We start from the raw sequence: 20218 nt of genomic DNA on the forward strand, positions 1-20218 counted from the left end.
TGCCGTGCGCCCAAACAGTGGTTTACCCCCACATATGAGGTATCAGCGTACTCAGGACAAATTGGACAACAACTTTCGTGGTTCAGTTTCTCCTTTTACCATTGGGAAAATAAAAAAATTGTTGCTAAAAGATAATTTTTGTGACTAAAAAGTTAAATGTTCATTTTTTCCTTCCATGTTGCTTCTGCTGCTGTGAAGCACCTGAAGGGTTAATAAACTTCTTGAATGTGGTTTTGAGTACCTTGAGGGGTGCAGTTTTTAGGATGGTGTCACTTTTGGGTATTTTCAGCCATATAGACCCCTCAAACTGACTTCAAATGTGAGGTGGTCCCTAAAAAAAATGGTTTTGTAAATTTTGTTGTAAAAATGACAAATCGCTGGTCAAATTTTAACCCTTATAACTTCCTAACAAAAAAAAATTTTGTTTCCAAAATTGTGCTGATGTAAAGTAAACATGTGGGAAATGTTATTTATTAACTATTTTGTGTCACATATCTCTCTGGTTTAACAGAATAAAAATTCAAAATGTGAAAATTGCAAAATTTTCAAAATTTTCGCCAAATTTCCGTTTTTATCACAAATAAACGCAGAATTTATTGACCTAAATTTACCACTAACATGAAGCCCAATATGTCACGAAAAAACAATCTCAGAACCGCTAGGATCCGTTGAAGCGTTCCTGAGTTATTACCTCATAAAGGGACACTGGTCAGAATTGCAAAAAACGGCAAGGTCTTTAAGGTCAAAATAGGCTGGGTCATGAAGGGGTTAATATCTGCATTCCTGCACCGTTGTTGTGGCATTTGCCACAACACGCAAAGTTGTCGTCTGATGTCTTTCATCCCTCCCCTCATAAGCATGTTCATGGATCCTGTGTAACTGTACCTTAAATAACAAGAATTGTCAAGAGCTGGTGAGTGCAGCCATTTTTTGTTCTTTCTCACTATTATTTATTAATTGTATTATTCTTACATTTGAATAAATAAAGTATATATGGATTCTAGACTCCCGATTCTTTAGAATCGGGCTGCCATCTAGTAATAAATAATATGTATCAATAACTATGTATATTGGTATGTTCTATGACATTTTAAAATATTTCATTATTATGTGGAAAGGCTCTTAGTACCCATACTGGCGCATACTTGTGTGCCCATCAGGTATTTTTCACAGTAATTTTACATCTGATGGGTTGGTATGAAACGTTTTTAATCATCTCTTGGGCCAGATATTAATAAATAGGCAGTTTATATTGCAGAGAAATTGCTGGGCAATAATGGACAATGTCCTTATGTGGCAAATAATAGAGCAATATACCCAATGTGGCAAAGAAGAGGTTAATAAACGGCAGTCTCTCAGTATAACAGTCAGTGAATAATAGGCAGTATATGGAGAAAACACCAAACAAAAGTTCAAAATTGGTGTGAAAATGTCACTGAACCACTTCACAACTAAATATATATAGTTTTGGTAAATGGTATTATGATTTTTTTGACGAAATTCGGCAGGAGCTTGAAGAGCAACGTCACTGGGCCCGCCTCCACGCTGTAGAAACTTGCTGTGAGGTAAAAATTCAAAAATCACACCAAAATGGCGGGCGGAGTGTGTCACAGTACGGCACGTTTCTGATTGGTCGCTCGCAGCAGGCGGCAACCAATCAGACACTGGACACTGTTGACGTCACTTATCTCCGCACATTAGCTCCGGACATTAGCTCCGGACATTAGCTCCGGACATTGCCACGGAAGTTGGCACAAATTGCAGGAAGTAGTATTCTAGGCAATTATATATTAGATACACATACATGTATCATATACTGTATGTGTGTGGCTATTGCGAGACAGTGACTGGTGTCATATGCGAGTGTCGCCATGTGTCCCCAAGGATGTGCAAAGAAACAGATTAAAAAAAGAAACATAAGACTTATTTCTCCAACCCAGGTATCATTTTAATTGGTGTAACAGCGCCAACCTAACAATGCCTGCAGTTTACTTAGCAAAATCCTGATGACAAGTCCGCTTCAAAATTATTTATACAGCTACAACTAATGCCACTCTAAATTAGTCCTTCTTTAAAATTTCTAACTAAATGGTATTACACTACCACAAGGTTGAAATCTGCTGTCTCTAAGAGAAAAGCTGTATTACGCCTCAACGAGCAAGACTTACAGAAAGAAGAAAGGGAGGCAAGGCTTACAGAAATGAGTACAGTAATGGAAGAAAGGGAGGCAAGAGCTGCTTCCTCAAGGTCCACTGAAATGTCTCAGCAGAGAAAAGCAAGACTTGCAGACATGAGAATAAATGCCGCTTCCCACCAAAGCTGTGTAATGGAACAAGGACTCTTGATTAAGAATCTGTTTACACGTGTAATTGAAGCAACCATTTTGACAGGATGTGCCAAAGAAGAGGACATTTTCATTCCAAGAATTCCACTCATTCCATCTGATTTGCCTTTTGATTTTAAACGCCTCCAGTTTCCAGTTCGACTGGCATTTGCAATCTCCATTAACAAGGCTCAGGGACAGTCCTTGAAAGTAGTAGGGATCTATTTGCAATCTCCATGCTTTTCTCATGGTCAACTTTACGTAGCCTGTTGAGGAGTTTAAACTGCCAAAAATCTGTTCATCTTTGCACCGGAAGGAAAAACCAAAAATGTTGTTTATCAAAAGGCTCTTGAATGAGTTGAAAATAAAATACTATCAATACTGGGTAATCATTTAGTTAATTTGTGGGGCAAATCTGCAGTGTTGAATATATGATGTGAAATGTTTTTATGTGCAATAAAATCATTATAATTTGATATAACTAACCACAGTTACTATGCCCGTTCAATGCCGGGCTCTTCAGCTAGTGCAAAATAAAAGTAAGTGTTGGACTTGGGCAAGCTATTTGTCCAAGGCAGATTTAGGAAAACCTGCCATGGGCTTTTATTTTTTAAGTGGACTACAGGATCTGCCATGGGCTTTTATTTTTAAATGGACTACAGGGTAGTAGTAGGGCAGTCCGTTTCCTCCCCGGCCAGGTTTTCCATGTGGCCTATGGGCACAGGTTCCGTGTAAAAAAAAAAAACCCTGCAGCAGAGGGTTGGTTTGGTTTTGCAAGAATGAATATGGACTCGTCTCCACTCCCATTGGGGTGGAGTGCATATTCATCACCTTAATGAGTGGTACCACGTGACCACTGAGCACAGGAAGAGGTTCAGGTAGGCGCCGGCGGCTGGAATGAGATGCAGTGCCAGCACCCAGGGTGCGCAGGTAGGTGAGTATAATGTGTTTTTTTTTCAATAGGAAACATGCACACAGGGATAGGAAATAAGGAGGCATGCATACAGGGACGGAACGGGAGAGACATGCATACAGGGACTGAATGGGAGAGGCATGCATACCAGAACAGGGAAGGGGGAGGCATGCATACAGGGACTGAACAGGGGAGGCATGCATACAGGGACTGAACGGGGGAGGCATGCATTCAGGGACTGAACGGGGAAGGCATGCATACAGGGACTGAACGGGGAAGGCATGCATACAGTTCATCCCGGTCAGACACCTCTCTCACAGCCAAACCAGATCTCACACTTTGCACTGATGAGGGGCAGTACCCCAAAATAACGTGTCTGCAAATTGAGATACTGGTTTTGGCTTTTATCCTAAGTCATGTGACAAGGTTCGTTACCTTGGCAATGAGATGTCTTTTTATAGGCCATCAATTGAACCAGCTGATATTATTTTTCACTAAGTGGCAGAATTGCTTTCTAATTACTGATCAATTTCAGCTGGTGTCATGACTTTCCATAGCTTTTTGCAACTCTCTTTCTTCATGTGTTCAATACTATTCCCCTGTGTCATATCTCATTATTACGCATAACTTAATTTATGGACATCTATTTGTCGGACTTCTTTGCCTGTGTGGATTTGAAGGGTTGTTACCGACATATGGTCAGAATTTCATGTCAATAGCAGCTTTAGAAATATATTTAATTAGAAAATTGTTGACGTGTTCAATACTAATTTCATCCGCTGCATATATGTATAAAAAATTATTGGCGCATATGTGACAATAATGATAAATAGTACTATATAAACAGTAAATGTCTACCAACATAGGAGAGCATAAATCATCAGAGAAATGATAGTGACTAGATACACATCTCTAAGTGGGTGCATACAATCTCTTAAAATATAAATGTTATCAAATTCATACAATTAGAAATAAACATATAATAAACAGAGTAACTCAATGGAGGACCACATAAATATATTTACACCTAACTCTGTGTGTCCGAACATACCCCCTGAAGAAGCAAGGTGAAACGTACGTTGGGGTAACAGGATCACATATCACACCATCCTGTTGGACATGTAAAGAATTGTGCTATTTAGTACATATGGTCTAGTATACTAACTGTTTCGACATTTCAGATTTTTTTTACTGTGCAGCATATATGTCCTGCCATTAAGGTTTTGATTTGATTGTCATGGACATCTAGCCCTATACACTTATTCGGACAAGTAATGGTATAGCTTGAGTGATATTGGGTGTAATTATGTAAATATATTTATGTGGTCCTCGACTGAGTTACTGTTTATAATACATTTCTTTTTAATTGGTGCTGAGACGGTTAGTAGGACTAATAGGTGGGTCCAAGATTGTTAGAAATGATTAGATTAGATGGGCGGAACTAGTCATTCCCACCCTCCAATCCAGGAGGTGTGGCTGGTTTGAAATGGCAGCTGAGCTGTTCATTCCTTGTCTGGGAGTAGAGGTGCTGTCTATGCAAGTTGGAGGATCTGTGTAAGATGCTTAGACTCTGCAAGAGGCCCAGTACTGAACTTTGAATATTGCGTAGCTGACCTACTCTGTTTCTCATGCTGATGTAATGTCTCTTTGTTTTGTTATTATATTCTGCTGGAACTCAGTTTATGAACCTAACCCCTTAGTGACACAGCCAATTTTGACCTTCATAACCAAGTAAAAATTTTTAATCTTGACCAGTGTTACTTTATGTGGTTTTAACTCTGGAACCCTTGAACGGATCCCACTGATTCTGAGAATGTTTTTTCATTCATTTTTTCATTGTTTTTTCATGATTTTATTGTACTTAATAGAAAAAAACTATTCAAAGCACCTCATAGCAAATACAGGGTTAACTTTTACCCCCAAAAGAGGTGCATGTTAATTCCAGAGAGTCCTTCCCGGAAAACATCCAAACATTTAAGTAGAAAATGAAGACAGCGCCTCAAACGTTGGTGAAAAATCACAGTTCCTTTATTCTGCCCTCTGTGGCGACGTTTTGATCAACATGATCTTTTTCAAGCACTTGCACTTCATGACAGTGGTAACATTTCTTCAATATGACTTGCGTTTATTTGTGAAAATATCGGAAATTTGGCAAAAAATGAAAAATTTGCCATTTTAAAATGTTTAATTCTTATGCCCTGAAATCAGAGAATTATGTGACAAAATAGTTAATAAATACATTTACCTCATGTCTTCTTTACATCAGTACAATTTTTGAAGCCTAATTTGTATTTGTTAGGAAGTTATAAGGGTTAAAAGTCGACCAGCGATTTCTCATTTTTACAACAAAATTTACTAAACCATTTTTTTTAGGAACCACCTCACATTTAAAGTGAGGGCCTATGTGACACAAAATACCCAAAGGTGACACCATTGTAAAAACTGCACCCCCCAAGGTACCCAAAACCATTCAAGAAGTTTATTAAGGCTTCCGGTGCTTCACATGAGCTAAAGCAACGTGGAAAGAAAAAATGAACATTTAACTTTTTTCACCAAAAAATTTACTTTAGCTCTAAATTTATTTTCCAAGAAGAATTGGACCCTAACAAAAATGAAATAGAGAGAGAGAGAGAGAGAGAGAGAGAGAGAGAGAGAGAGAGAGAGAGAGAGAGAGAGAGAGAGAGAGAGAGAGAGAGAGAGAGAGAGAGAGAGAGAGAGAGAGAGAGAGAGACTTAATGGAAAATGCATGTGTGGTTTAAAAAATGGAAACTGTCTCCGGATTCCATCATTTGACAGATCCGGCGCCATAGGGTTCCATTATAGCAAACCGTTGCTGTTTTTTCGACTGTGTGTTAATATAGCCCTCTCCAGGCCAGAGGGAGGCCAGCAAGATTAACTCCATAGAGCCCAAGACGAGCCCCAGGCTTCCCAGGATGTCTGACACGAAAGGATCGAACCAACCGATCAGCATGTACAGAACAAGCCGGCACCCAAGATCGATCATCCAAACCATATCCCTTCCACTGTACAAAATACTGTAAAGTGCTACGTACTCTCTGAGAATCCACAATGCATCCCACCTCAAACTCCATGTGGCCATCAACCAGTACCGAGGGACCAGCAGACAAAGACCCCTCCTCAACATTTCCCAAAGGCTTCAAAAGAGATTTGTGGAACCCATTGGAAATCTTGAAGGAGTCTGGGAGACGCAACCAAAAAGCAACTGGATTAACCATCTCAACAATTTCACATGGGCCTATAAACTTAGGACCCAACTTGACAGAGGGAACCTTAAGTTTAATGTTGCGAGTGGACAACCACACCTTCTGCCCTACCTGGAAAGTAGGACCAAATACTCCCTTATCTGTAAAAATTTTTTACTTTTTCTGAGCCTTGGTAGTTTTGTCGAATCTCAGTCCACAACTCCTTGAGACGCTGCACAGTTCCCTCAGCCCCAGGACAACCAGAGTTCAAACCAGAGAACTCCCCAAAATGTGGATTAAACCCATAATTAGCAAGAAAGGGCGACATGCCAGTGGCCTGGCTTACTAAAAGCGAACTCAGATAAAGGCAAAGCATCGCACCAATCATCTTGTCGAGTGGAGGCTAAACCATTGCAAAATTTGTTCCAAAGACTGATTTGTACGTTCGGTCTGGCCATTTGACTCTGGATGATAGGCAGAGGAAAAGGACAAAGTAACACCCAACTTTTTACAAAACGCTTTCCAGAACATAGGGACGAACTGGACACCTCTGTCAGACACCACATTCAACGGCACTCCATGCAAACGCAACCACATGTTTCACAAACAACCTGGACAATGTCTCTGCAGAAGGTAACGCAGACAAAGATACAAAATGGGCTTGCTTAGAGAACCTGTCCACTACCACCCATAACATGGTATTGTCCCTGGAAGGAGGGAGGTTGGTGATAAAATCCATGGACATGTGAGTCCATGGTCTATCAGGAATTGGCAAAGGCACCAATTCTCCGCTGGCCGGCTATGAGAACTCTTAGTATGAGCACAAACACCACACGCAGACACAAACTTTCTGATATCAGCAATCAGTGAGGGCCACCAAAACACCCTGGTCATAGCCCCACAAGTGGCTGAGATCCCAGGATGCCCACTCAAAACAGACTCATGGAATTCCTGAAGGAGCCTTAGACGAAATTGTACAGGGCAATTTACCAACCGGATTAGACCTAGGAGCATGAGACTGGGCCTCTATGATCTCTCCCTCCAATTCAGACGAGATACCAGCCACTACCAACCCAGGTTGAAGAATGAAAGATGGAGGCTCGTGAGGGGACACAGGGTCAAAACTACGGGATAAAGCATTGGCTTTAATGTTTTTTGAACCAGGACGATATGTAATGGAAAACTGAAACCGGGAAAAAAAAGTGACCACCGAGCCTGCCTAGGAGTCAATCTTTTGTCAGACTTGATGGGATGAGCCCCACCCTCCAAAAAATGTCTCCATTACTCAAAAGCCAACTTGACTGAAAGAAACTCTCTATTGCCCACATCATAATTTATCTAGGCTAGAGAGAATTTCTTGGAAATGAAGGCGCATGGTTTAAGATTGGTAAGAGTGGCAGGACCCTGTGACAAAACTGCCCCCACGCCCACTTCAGAAGCATCAACCTCCACGATAAAAGGTCTGGACGGATCCGGTTATACGAGCACCGGGGCAGACATAAAATTTCTGTAAGGTCAAAAAAGACTGCACAGCAGACGTAGACCAATTTTTAACATCCGCACCCTTAAGTGTCAGAGATCTTAAGATCAGTAAGAGGTTTAACCACCTGAGAAAATCCCTTGTTAAATTTCAGGTAATCATTTGCGAACTCCAGAAAATGCTGCAACCCCTTCAAGTCTTAAGGCTGAACCCAATCGACGTTAGTCTGGACCTTCTTGAGGTCCATGCAAAAACCCTCCTTAGATACAATGAACCCCAGACAATTCCTGCACAAAAAATGAAAATTTTTCCAACTTAGCAAAGAGTTTATTCTCCCTAAGTCTCTGGAGAACAGTACGCAAATGCCCCAGATGGGCTTGTTTGTCTGAGGAGTAAATCAAGATATCATCTAGATATATAACTGCAATGATGGAGGTGGTGGAAAGGGCAATGATAGGGGTGGTGGAAAGGGCAATGATAGAGGTGGTGGGGGAGAAAACAATGATGGGGTGGTGGAGAGGGCAATGATGGAGGTGATGGAAAGGGCAATGATGGAGAGGCCAATGATGGTATGCAGGGGGAGGACAATGAGTGATGTGGGGGATTGGGATGGGAGGAAAGGGGACTTACAATAGACTTACAAACTGGGAGAGGTGGAGGAAAACATTAGATATGGATGTAAAATGAATTGGGTGGTGGTGGAGTAGGATACTAAGACACTGATAGCATCCTCCCTCATCTCACAATTCATTGTGACGCTATCGAGGACTTAACATTTATTGGGGAGTGGGAGAGGAGGCGAAAAGGTCTATACGATCCTTTATAATGAATTGAAAGGTGGGAGAAGACTCTGTCAGGGACTTGTAATAAATTGGGAGGTGGCGGAGGATGCTCAACACTTGATAGCATCTTCTCCCACTTCCAAATTCATTTTGAGGATATCAAAGACTTATAATGGATGATGGGGACACAGAACAGGGACTAAGGCTATGAGCACACGTTCAGAATTTGCAGGAGAAAATTCTGCTGCATGTCCTAATGTGTTGGCAGAAAGAAAGTTGGTTAAATACATTTATTTTTTCCACATTTTTGCCATGGTTTTGCTACGTATTTTTCCCATTAGTATGGGTGAATACGCTGCAAGAATTGATATTATGCAGGTTTTAATCTGCTGCAAATCTGCAAGTAAAAAAATAAGCAGCGTGTGCATGAGACTTCAGGGATCTCATTCACTTCGCTTGTACTGTAAAACCTTGTATATTTGCAGTGTGCACATAGCCTTATGGTTAATTGGGGAGAGTCACAGACTGAACAATTATATTATTGGGAGTCAGAGATTATAGTTAATGGGGGTACAGTGCTGCTTATCACTTTATAATTTTAATCGTGTGTGGTTAATAGTATATTAATGGAGGGGTACATATCTGTATTCGGGGGGGGAGACAAATGTATGTATAAAATATATTTGACCTTGTTATTTTCAGGGCTGCGAAGATCATCGTTACAAAGAAGAGTCGTGGCTGGGAGATGTCGACATGAAGGTCAGACCAGATGGAGAAGAAACAGGAGAAAGTGGCTCTAATCAGACCAGATGTCAGCGGTAAGTGCCTGAATATAGATATTACTAGATTGTTGCCCGATTCTAACGCATCGGGTATTCTAGAATATGTATTTAGTATATACCACAGTCCACGTAGTATATAACACAGCCCACACAGTATATAACACAGCCCACGTAGTATATAACACAGCCCATGTAGTATATTGCACAGCAACGTAGTATATAACACACCCCATATAATAAATAGCACAGCGAAGTAGTATATAACACAGCCCACGCAGTATATAACACAGCCCATGTAGTATATTGCACAGCCACGCAGTATATAACACGCCTCACGTAGTATATAGCACAGATACGTAGTATATAACACAGGCCACGTAGTATATAACACAGCCCATGCAGTATATAACACAGGGCACGTAGTATATAGCACAGCGACGTAGTATATAACACAGCCCACGCAGTCTGTAACACAGCCCACGTATTCTATAACACGGCCCACGCAGTCTATAACAGCCCACGTAGTATATACAGTTAGGTCCATATATATTTGGACAGAGACAACATTTTTCTAATTTTGGTTATAGACATTATCACAATGAATTTTAAACAAAACAATTCAGATGCAGTTGAAGTTCAGACTTTCAGCTTTCATTTGAGGGTATCCACATTAAAATTGGATGAAGGGTTTAGGAGATTCAGCTCCTTAACATGTGCCACCCTGTTTTTAAAGGGACCAAAAGTAATTGGACAGATTCAATAATTTTAAATAAAATGTTCATGTTTAGTACTTGGTTGAAAACCCTTTGTGGGCAATGACTGCCTGAAGTCTTGGACTCATGGACATCACCAGACGCTGTGTTTCCTCCTTTTTGATGCTCTGCCTGGCCTTCACTGCAGTGGTTTTCAGTTGCTGTTTGTTTGTGGTCCTTTCTGTCTGAAGTTTAGTCTTTAACAAGTGAAATGCATTCTCAATTGGGTTGAGAGCGGGTGATTGACTTGGCCATTCAAGAATATTCCACTTCTTTGCTTTAATAAACTCCTGGGTTGCTTTGGCTTTATGTTTTGGGTCATGGTCCATCTGTAGTATGAAACGACGACCAATCAGCTTGGCTGCATTTGGCTGGATCTGAGCACACAGTATGGCTCTGAATACCTCAGAATTCATTTGGCTGCTTCTGTCCTGTGTCACATCATCCATAAACACTAGTGACCCAGTGCCACTGGCAGCCATGCATGCCCAAGCCATCACACTGCCTCTGCCGTGTTTTACAGATGATGTGGTATGCTTTGGATCATGAGCTGTACCACGCCTTCGCCATACTTTTCTCTTTCCATCATTCTGGTAGAGGTTGATCTTGGTTTCATCTGTCCAAAGAATGTTCTTCGAGAACTGTGCTGGCTTTTTTAGATGTTTTTTTGTAAAGTCCAGTCTAGCCTTTTTATTCTTGATGCTTATGAGTGGCTTGCACCGTGCAGTGAACCCTCTGTATTTACTTTCATGCAGTCTTCTCTTTATGGTAGATTTGGATAATGATACGCCTACCTTCTGGAGAGTGTTGTTCACTTGGTTGGCTGTTGTGAAGGGGTTTCTCTTCACCATGGAGATTATTCTGCGATCATCCTCCACTGTTGTCTTCTGTGGGCGCCCAGGTCTTTTTGCATTGATGAGTTCACCAGTGCTTTCTTTCTTTCTCAGGATGAACCAAACTGTAGATTTTGCCACTCCTAATATTGTAGCAATTTCTCGGATGGGTTTTTTCTGTTTTCGCAGCTTTAGGATGGCTTGTGTCACCTGCATGGAGAGCTCCTTTGACCGCATGTTTACTTCACAGCAAAACCTTCCAAATGCAAGCATCACATCAACTCCAGGCCTTTTATCTGCTTAATTGAGAATGACATAATGAAGGGATTGCCCACACCTGTCCATGAAATAGCCTTGGAGTCAATTGTCCAATTACTTTTGGTCCCTTTAAAAACAGGGTGGCACATGTTAAGGAGCTGAAACTCCTAAACCCTTCATCCAATCTTAATGTGGATACCCTCAAATGAAAGCTGAAAGTCTGAACTTCAACTGCATCTGAATTGTTTTGTTTAAAATTCATTGTGGTAATGTCTATAACCAAAATTAGAAAAATGTTGTCTCTGTCCAAATATATATGGACCTAACTAACACAGCCCACGTAGTATATAACACAGCCCACGTAGTATATAACACAGCCCATGTAGTATATAACAATGTGGGCACCATATCCCTGTTTAAAAAAACAATTAAAATAAAAAAGTTATATACTTACCTCCGGCAGTCTCCGGATCCAGCCCAGGCCTTTAGCGATGCTCCTTGTGACGCTCCATTCCCAGTAATGCCTTTCGGCAATAACCCATGATCATGTAGCATAGGCAGCATCAATAGTAAAAAGAGAAGCGGTGTTTAACTCTCGCCCCAATATCGCTGACCCGGGATTTCCGTTAGGCTAGGTTCCCATTGCGTCCGAGGCGCGCCCGCGGTCCGTTCCCAGATCTGCGAGAGCGGGGACGTTACCGCGACCCCGCAACGCGGCCCCGGTAAAAACATTGCGTTAGTGCAACCCGCTAACGCTAAACGGATTGCACTAACGCAATGTGACCCAAGCCTTACGGAAGTTACAGACCAACAGACGGAAGTACTCCTTAGACAATTATATATATATATATATATATATATATATATATATATAGATTCTGTATCTGCACTGTGTGACGTGGAGTGATAATGTTTTTCATAAAATCCCTTATTCTATATTCTCACAAATGTCAGTGTGCTTCCAAGTTTTTTTTTTTACCGGAAGGCACTCTGACTCAGAGTTTTATAGGTCCATTCACACATACATGAAAATCACAGATCTGAGAATGAGATCCGTGAGGGTCAGAGAATGTTCTGTTCTGATCAGATTTTGAGAATCAGCATAGGACATGCTCAATGCGTCTGTAAAAGTGGGCAGCACACCGACACTGCACAGATACAGGAATGTAGCCTTATTATGCATAGCACAGTCCCTTAGTATATAGTGTACTCAATTATTATGTACAGCAGAGTCCCTTAGTAGATAGTGTGATATGATTAGGTAATTCAGAACCACAATGGACCTTGAAGTTCAGAGCACACAAAGTGACCTGACAATAACCAAAAGACATAGGACGAGCTCTGAGACGTGGGAACTCTGCTGACCGCAATCCCTAATCCTATCCAACCACACTAGAGGCAGCCGTGGATTGCGCCTAACGCTCCCTATGCAACTCGGCACAGCCTGAGAAACTAGCTAGACCTAAGATAGAAAAATAAGCCTACCTTGCCTCAGAGAAATACCCCAAAGGAAAAGGCAGCCCCCCCATATATAATGACTGTGAGTAGAGATGAAAATACAAACGCAGAGATGAAATAGATTTAGCAAAGTGAGGCCCAACTTACTGAACAGACCGAAGATAGGAAAGATAACTTTGCGGTCAACACAAAACCCTACAAACAACCACGCAGAGGGGGCAAAAAGACCCTCCGCACCGACTAACGGTACGGAGGTGCTCCCTCTGAGTCCCAGAGCTTCCAGCAAGCCAGAAAAACCAATTAAGCAAGCTGGACAGAAAAAATAGCAAACAAAAATAACACAAGCAAAACTTAGCTTATGCAGAGCAGACAGGCCACAGGAACGATCCAGGAGGAAGCAAGACCAATACTAGAACATTGACTGGAGGCCAGGAGCAAAGCACTAGGTGGAGTTAAATAGAGCAGCACCTAACGACTTCACCACATCACCTGAGGAAGGAAACTCAGAAGCCGCAGTACCACTTGTGACCACAGGAGGGAGCTCTGCCACAGAATTCACAACAATAGTGTACTCACTTATTATGTATAACATCGTCCTTAGTTACATAGTTTCCTCTTTTATTATGTATAACACCGTCCCTTATTACATGCCATCCTAACACTGTCTCTTACATACCGGCCCCTCTGATTACCTCTCCCTCTCTGTCTATCTGTGGATGTCTTTGGACGTGTATCTGTGTCCGAGATATCTGTATCTGTCGAAGAGATATGAGTTTCCAAATTTCTTGTATAATTCCCTGCAATAATGGGCGATCAAAAGAACATATCTGCCCAAAGTGGTATCATTAAAAATGTCAGCTCGGCACGCAAAAAATAAGCCCCCACCTGACCCCAGATCCCGAAAAATGGAGACGCTACGGGTATCGGAAAATGGCGCTTTTTTTTTTTTTTAGCAAAGTTTTGAATTTGTTTTCACCACTTAGATAAATAATAACCTAGACATGTTTGGTGCCTATGAACTCGTAATGACCTGGAGAATCATAATAGCAGGTCAGTTTTTGCATTTAGTGAACCTAGCAAAAAAGCCAAACAAAAATCTAGTGTGGGATTGCACTTTTTTTTGCAATTTCACCACACTTGGAATTTTTTTCCCATTTTCTAGTACACGACATGGTAAAACCAATGGTGTTGTTCAAAAGTACAACTTGTCCTGCAAAAAATAAGCCCTCACATGACCATATCGACGGGGAAAAAAAAAAAGTTATGGCTCTGGGAAGGAGGGGAGCGAAAAACAAAAACGAAAAAACAAAAAAGGGCCGTGTCTTGAAGGGGTTAAATAAGACACTTTAAGGCTAAGTTAACATGCAGCATTTTTTTAATGAAAATTAAAAGCTGCTTTTTACAGCACCAGCAAATGCTATTTCACAGAAATCTGATGTACACGCTTGTTTTTTGTTCCTGTCTGAATTTGAGACTTGCAGCGTGTCAGTTCTGTCAGCGTACTGCAGAAAAATGCAGCAAAACCGCCGTGTATGAACCTAGCCCAATGCGCAAAGAGGCCTAGAACTCTACAGCGCCACCTATAGGAAGTGGCAATCCCAAAAATCAATTGCCACCCTCTAACGAGCCTCGTCACATGACTTACAAGCCTAATGGGAGATCATGTGTATAGAGGAGCCGTGCAGCTTACAAGTCTCCTCACCCTGGCATTTCAGGCCCCCGGGCCACAGCCTAATGCTCGTGTGATTAGCCCGGTATCAGGGGAACCTGCCACAGGTGTGTGACCTATAGGTGTGTAGATACGTCTTTCACTATGGCGGTGCGTGGATGACGCTCTGTGCTGCAATGGTGAACAGTGTCATTTCACATTAATATTGTCAGGTGTGGCTGCTGCCATCTCTGCACAGGAGGTGACACATTCGGAGAATGCTGAGCCTTGTAGTCCCTCCCATACGCCTGTATGTAAATAGCCACAGACCCTTCCATACACACAGCACACAGTGCACCAAGGACCTGGCTGAGGGAGGAGTCACAGGCAATGGCCCCGCCCCCGTGCTCTCATTGGCCGGCTGCTACAGCTGCGGAGAAACGTTATAAACCAGACGGTACCTGCGCAGACAGTGGTCGCACACGGAAGCTCCTCGGCCAGTCCTGCAGGTGGTGTACACGAAGGGCTCTGCGCACGTTACCAGCTCGCTCACGGCAAAGTGACTGGTGGCTCGCAGACCATTGCCCTTCCCGGGACTCGGGAATTTCTCAAAATTTCCCGCCATTGAGCAAAGTAGCTATGAAAGCTCTCCAATGTTCTCCCACCCCCAACTCCTCTGCGTGCTGCGCCTGCGTGCTTGGAAACGTCCTGTGAGGGGCGTGGTCAGGCGCAGTGGTGACAGGAAGCGGGTGACGTCAGTGTTGCCGCCGGCTGTGCGGTGCGGTGTGTGGTTCTCGGCGGATCGCATCGGTCACTACATGATCGGCCGATGTTCTACCTGATGGGATTATATTCCTTGAGATGAAAGTGAATCACAGATGTGGTGAAACGTCATGCATACTGCGGAGAGGCCGTGCTGCTGCGCTACAGCACGGATAAGCCAGTGTGTCAACAAAGTCTAATAAGGTTCTCATTTCGTTTTAGTGTGAGCGCTAATGGACAGCGTTGCACAGCAAAATTAACGCCGTGCAACGCGTCCGTTAGCGCTCCCATTGCCAGCAATATTAAATCGCATTGCTAGCGCGTGCCATTTTCGGCACGCGCTAGCGATGTGCCGTTCTCTTGTGGCGCGCCTTGGACGCTGCTTGCAGCGTCCGCGGTGCGCCCGAGGTCCGTTCCCCGCTCTCGCAGATCAGGGATCTGCGCTAGCGGGGATGTTTAGCGCGACCCCTAAAAAGACGCGTTAGGGCAATCCGTTTAGCGCTAGTGGATTGCGCTAACACAATGAGAACCTAGCCTTAGGCTACGTTCACATTAGCGTTGCGTCGGGCGCAGCCGCGGCGACGCATGCGTCATGCGCCCCTATATTTAACATGGCGCATGGACATGCGCTGTCTTGCGTTTTGTAATGCATGCGTCATTTTTGGCGCAAGCGTCTGGGCGCAGAGGACGCAGCAAGTTACATTTTTTTTGCGTCCAAAAGCAAGCCAAAAATGGACGCATGCGTTACAAAACCATGCGTTTTTGCATGCGTTGTGCGTTGCCAACGCAACACAACAACGCAAATGTGAACGTACCCTAAGTCGTTCTTACAGAGGGTCACTACCCAGGCAACCCCTCTGTACATGAAGTATGCCCCCACAACATGCTCCCCTGCCACACTGGTCTCCTTGTTCAGGTGTTGTAATGGTGTCACATGAGCCCTGGTGCCCACATCACTGGGGCAGCAAAATTGGGAATGTTTTTTAATTTTGCAAGGGGGAAAAACGTCATTTAACCCCTTAGGCTATGTTCACATGCTAATAAACAACAAAATTCACCCTAGTGAATTAATGTCCACCATCAAATATAAAACCAATATCAAAGTGAACATAAGGCAATAATCACAGAAAAGTGTAAAAATATAATTTTATTGAAGGTAAAAATAAACAATACAAAAAAGAAAAAACAACCAGTAATACTACACCATATTATAAAGGATATACTGAATGAGGAGACCAGATCCATATAATGTAAAAGATAAATATATACTGAAAAAATATATACGCTGCAAGGTTTGGTGGCTAGGCGTGCGGTATTTGATGTGCGCGCTCTTAGTGTGCATTGGTGGCCATGGTTACCACTTGGGACGCACCGGATGTGGCGTCAGCGGCGTACAACTGTGGCCATGGTTACCGATTGGGGCGCACCGGATGTGGCGCCAGCGGTGTACTATTGTGGTCATGGTTACCGCTTGGGGCGCACCGGATGTGGCGTCAGCAGTGTACAACTGTGGTCTTGGTTACCGCTTGGAGCGCACTGGATGTGGCGTCAGCAGTGTACAAGTGTGGCTGACAACGGCAGCTTTGAGGGTAGGAGTATTCTCTCATACGGTTGATCTAACTGCCGGGTTAGGTGTGGTCGTTATGGTGACGGCCCTTTGTTTCTGACGCATGTCTTGTTTCTTTGTTTGATTGGTTAATCGCCGTTCTTAGGTCACTTTACTGCGCATGTGTGCACACAGGAGTTTTCTATTTTAATTAATCTATGCACCATTTCCATTGGTCCTTAGGGACATAAATACCTTTACTGGCTAGTACCCAACCACCCCTGGACGAAGCATTTCATTGCGAAATGCGCGTCAGGTGTGGTGGGTCTCCAGGAGCGCTCCGTAGGTAACTATTATTACACTTGTATTTACTCTATCATTATTTATATTATCTATTGCATGTATGTTCATGGTCACTTGGCACAAATATTATGTACTAGGATTGAGTTGTTACCATACTTGGAGTGTATTTCCCTGGATAGCCCACCTGTCTTCCTGTGCTGTGTTTTTACTTATCACTAGTGTTGAGCATTCCGATACCGCAAGTATCGGGTATCGGCCGATACTTGCGGTATCGGAATTCCGATACCGAGATCCGATATTTTTGTGATATCGGGTATCGGTATCGGAAGTGTAAAATAAAGAATTAAAATAAAAAATATTGTTATATTCACCTCTCCGGCGGCCCCTGGACATCAGCGGGAGGATCCGGCGTCCGGCACGGCTTCTTTCTTCAAAATGCGCGCCTTCAGGACCTGTGGAATGACGTCCCGGCTTCTGATTGGTCGCGTGCCGCCCATGTGACCGCCACGCGACCAATCAGAAGCCGCGACGTCATTCCTCAGCTAAAGTCCTAGAATGAGCGCCTTCTAGGACCTGAGGAATGACGTCGCGGCTTCTGATTGGTCGCGTGGCGGTCACATGGGCGGCACGCGACCAATCAGAAGCCGGGACGTCATTCCACAGGTCCTGAAGGCGCGCATTTTGAAGAAAGAAGCCGTGCCGGACGCCGGATCCTCCCGCTGATGTCCAGGGGCCGCCGGAGAGGTGAATATAACAATATTTTTTATTTTAATTCTTTATTTTACACTTTAATATGGATCCCAGGGCCTGAAGGAGAGTTTCCTCTCCTTCAGACCCTGGGATCCATGAGGATACATTCCGATACTTGATGTCCCATTGACTTGTATTGGTATCGGATATCGGTATCGGCGATATCCGATATTTTTCGGGTATCGGCCGATACTATCCGATACCGATACTTTCAAGTATCGGACGGTATCGCTCAACACTACTTATCACTGTTCAATTTTTTAATAATTTGTTAATAAAGTATACTTGTTTTTGTTTGGCGTTGTATGAAGGATGAGTTTCTTTGGTGTTTTCTAGTTTTTTTCCCTTCATGGTATTTAAACATTGGATACATATAGGTGTTTTCCATAATAAATAGTCAAACCTAGACAAAACAAGTGCATAAAACTCTGGAACAATACTAGTACCAGTGTGGGGATGATCACATATGGATGCATATGCACTTTATTGAGATGGATGGCCTATTCTCCTTTTTTTCTGCCATCTATCTTTTGCACTTTGGAGGGTCATATATATATTTTTTCAGTACATGTTTTTTTCTAGTATATTTTACATTATATGGATCTGGTCTCCTCATTCAGTATATCCTTTATAATATGGTGTAGTATTACTGGTTGTTTTTTCTTTTTTGTATTGTTTATTTTTTATTTTTATATTTTTCTGTGATTATTGCCTTATGTTCACTTTGATATTGGTTTTATGTTCACACGCTGCGGATTTTGCTGTGGGTCCGCAGCAGTTTCCCATGAGTTTACAATGTAAACCTATGGGAAACAGAGAACGCTGTGCCCATGCTGCAGAAAAAAAACACGCAGAAACGCAGCGGTTCACATTCCGCAGCATGTCAATTCTTTGTGCGGAATCCGCAGTAGTTTTACACCTGCTCCATAATAGAAAACCGCAGGTGTAAAACTGCAGTGAAATCAGAAAAAACGCGGCAAATCCGTGATTAAATCTGCAGCAAAAACACAACGTTTTTGCCCTGCAGATTTATCAATTTCACTGCGGAAAAATCCGCAGAGGATCATTCTATGTGTGCACATAGCCTTAATGACCGCCAATACGTCTTTTAACCCCTTAAGCCCCGAGGGTCTTTTGCACGTTAATGACAGGGCCAATTTTTACAATTCTGACCACTGTCCCTTTATGAGGTTATAACTCTGGAACGCTTTAACGGATCTTGGCGATTGTGACTTTGTTTTCTCGTGACATATTGTACTTCATGGTAGTGGTAAAATTTGTTCGATATAACTTGCGTTTATTTGTGAAAAAAAAATGGAAATTTGGCGAAAATTTTTAAAATTTCGCAATTTTCCAACTTTAAATTTTTATGCCCTTAAATCACAGAGATATGTCACGCAAAATACTTAATAAGTAACATTTCCCACATGTCTACTTTACATCAGCACAATTTTGGAACCAAAATTTTTTTTGTTAGGGAGTCATAAGGGTTAAAAGTTGACCAGCAATTTCTCATTTTTACAACACCATTTTTTTTTTTAAGGACCACATCTCATTTGAAGTGATTTTGAGGGTTCTATATGATAGAAAATACCAAAGTGTGACACCATTCTAAAAACTGCACCCCGCAAGGTGCTCAAAACCACATTCAAGAAGTTTATTAACCCTTCAGGGGTTTCACAGGAATTTTTGGAATGTTTAAATAAAAATGAATATTTAACTTTTTTTCACACAAAATTTATTTCAGCTCCAATTTGTTTTATTTTACCAAGGGTAACAGGATAAAATGGATGCCAAAAGTTGTTGTACAATCTGTCCTGAGTACGCTGATACCCCATATGTGTGGGTAAACCACTGTTTGGGCGCATGGCAGAGCTCGGAAGGAAAGGAGCGCCATTTGACTTTTCAATGCAAAATTGACAGTTATTGAGATGGGACGCCATGTTGCGTTTTGGAGAGTCCCTCATGTGCCTAAACATTGAAACCCCCCACAAGTGACACCATTTTGGAAAGTAGACACCCTAAGGAACTTATCGATGTGTGGTGACCACTTTGACCCACCAAGTGCTTCACAGAAGTTTATAATGCAGAGCCGTAAAAATAAAAAATCATATTTTTTCACAAAAATGATCTTTTCACCCCCAATTTTTTATTTTCCCAAGGGTAAGAGAAGAAATTAGACCACGAAAGTTGTTGTGCAATTTGTCCTGAGTGCGACGATACCCCATATGTGGGGGTAAACCACTTTTTGGGCGCATAGCAGAGCTCGGAAGGGAAGGAGTGCCATTTGACTTTTCAATGCAAAATTGACTGGAATTAAGATGGGACGCCATGTTGGTTTGGAGAGCCCCTGATGTGCCTAAACATTAAACCCCCCCCTCCCCACAAGTGACACCATTTTGGAAACTAGACCCCCTAAGGAACT

The 20218-nt window shown here is 42.5% G+C and overlaps 1 protein-coding gene across 2 annotated transcripts in view; it reads right to left on the minus strand.

The window, feature by feature from the left end:
- Window positions 1–15144, minus strand: part of SMYD3 (SET and MYND domain containing 3) — a 1365594-nt gene extending 1350450 nt beyond the window's left edge. Inside the window, exon 1 of one of the 2 annotated variants that reach the window (XM_069769233.1) lies at window positions 14894–15144. In XM_069769233.1, the coding sequence (XP_069625334.1) occupies window positions 14894–15057 (164 nt within the window). In that variant the 5' untranslated portion in view covers window positions 15058–15144. The remainder of the gene's footprint in view (window positions 1–14893) is intronic. The other variant, XM_069769234.1, reaches the window with a different exon arrangement.
- Between the last annotated feature and the right edge of the window lie 5074 nt (window positions 15145–20218).

This window comes from Ranitomeya imitator, chromosome 5 (genome assembly GCF_032444005.1).
Source record: "Ranitomeya imitator isolate aRanImi1 chromosome 5, aRanImi1.pri, whole genome shotgun sequence".
In the NCBI taxonomy this organism is placed as follows: Eukaryota; Metazoa; Chordata; class Amphibia; order Anura; family Dendrobatidae; genus Ranitomeya; species Ranitomeya imitator.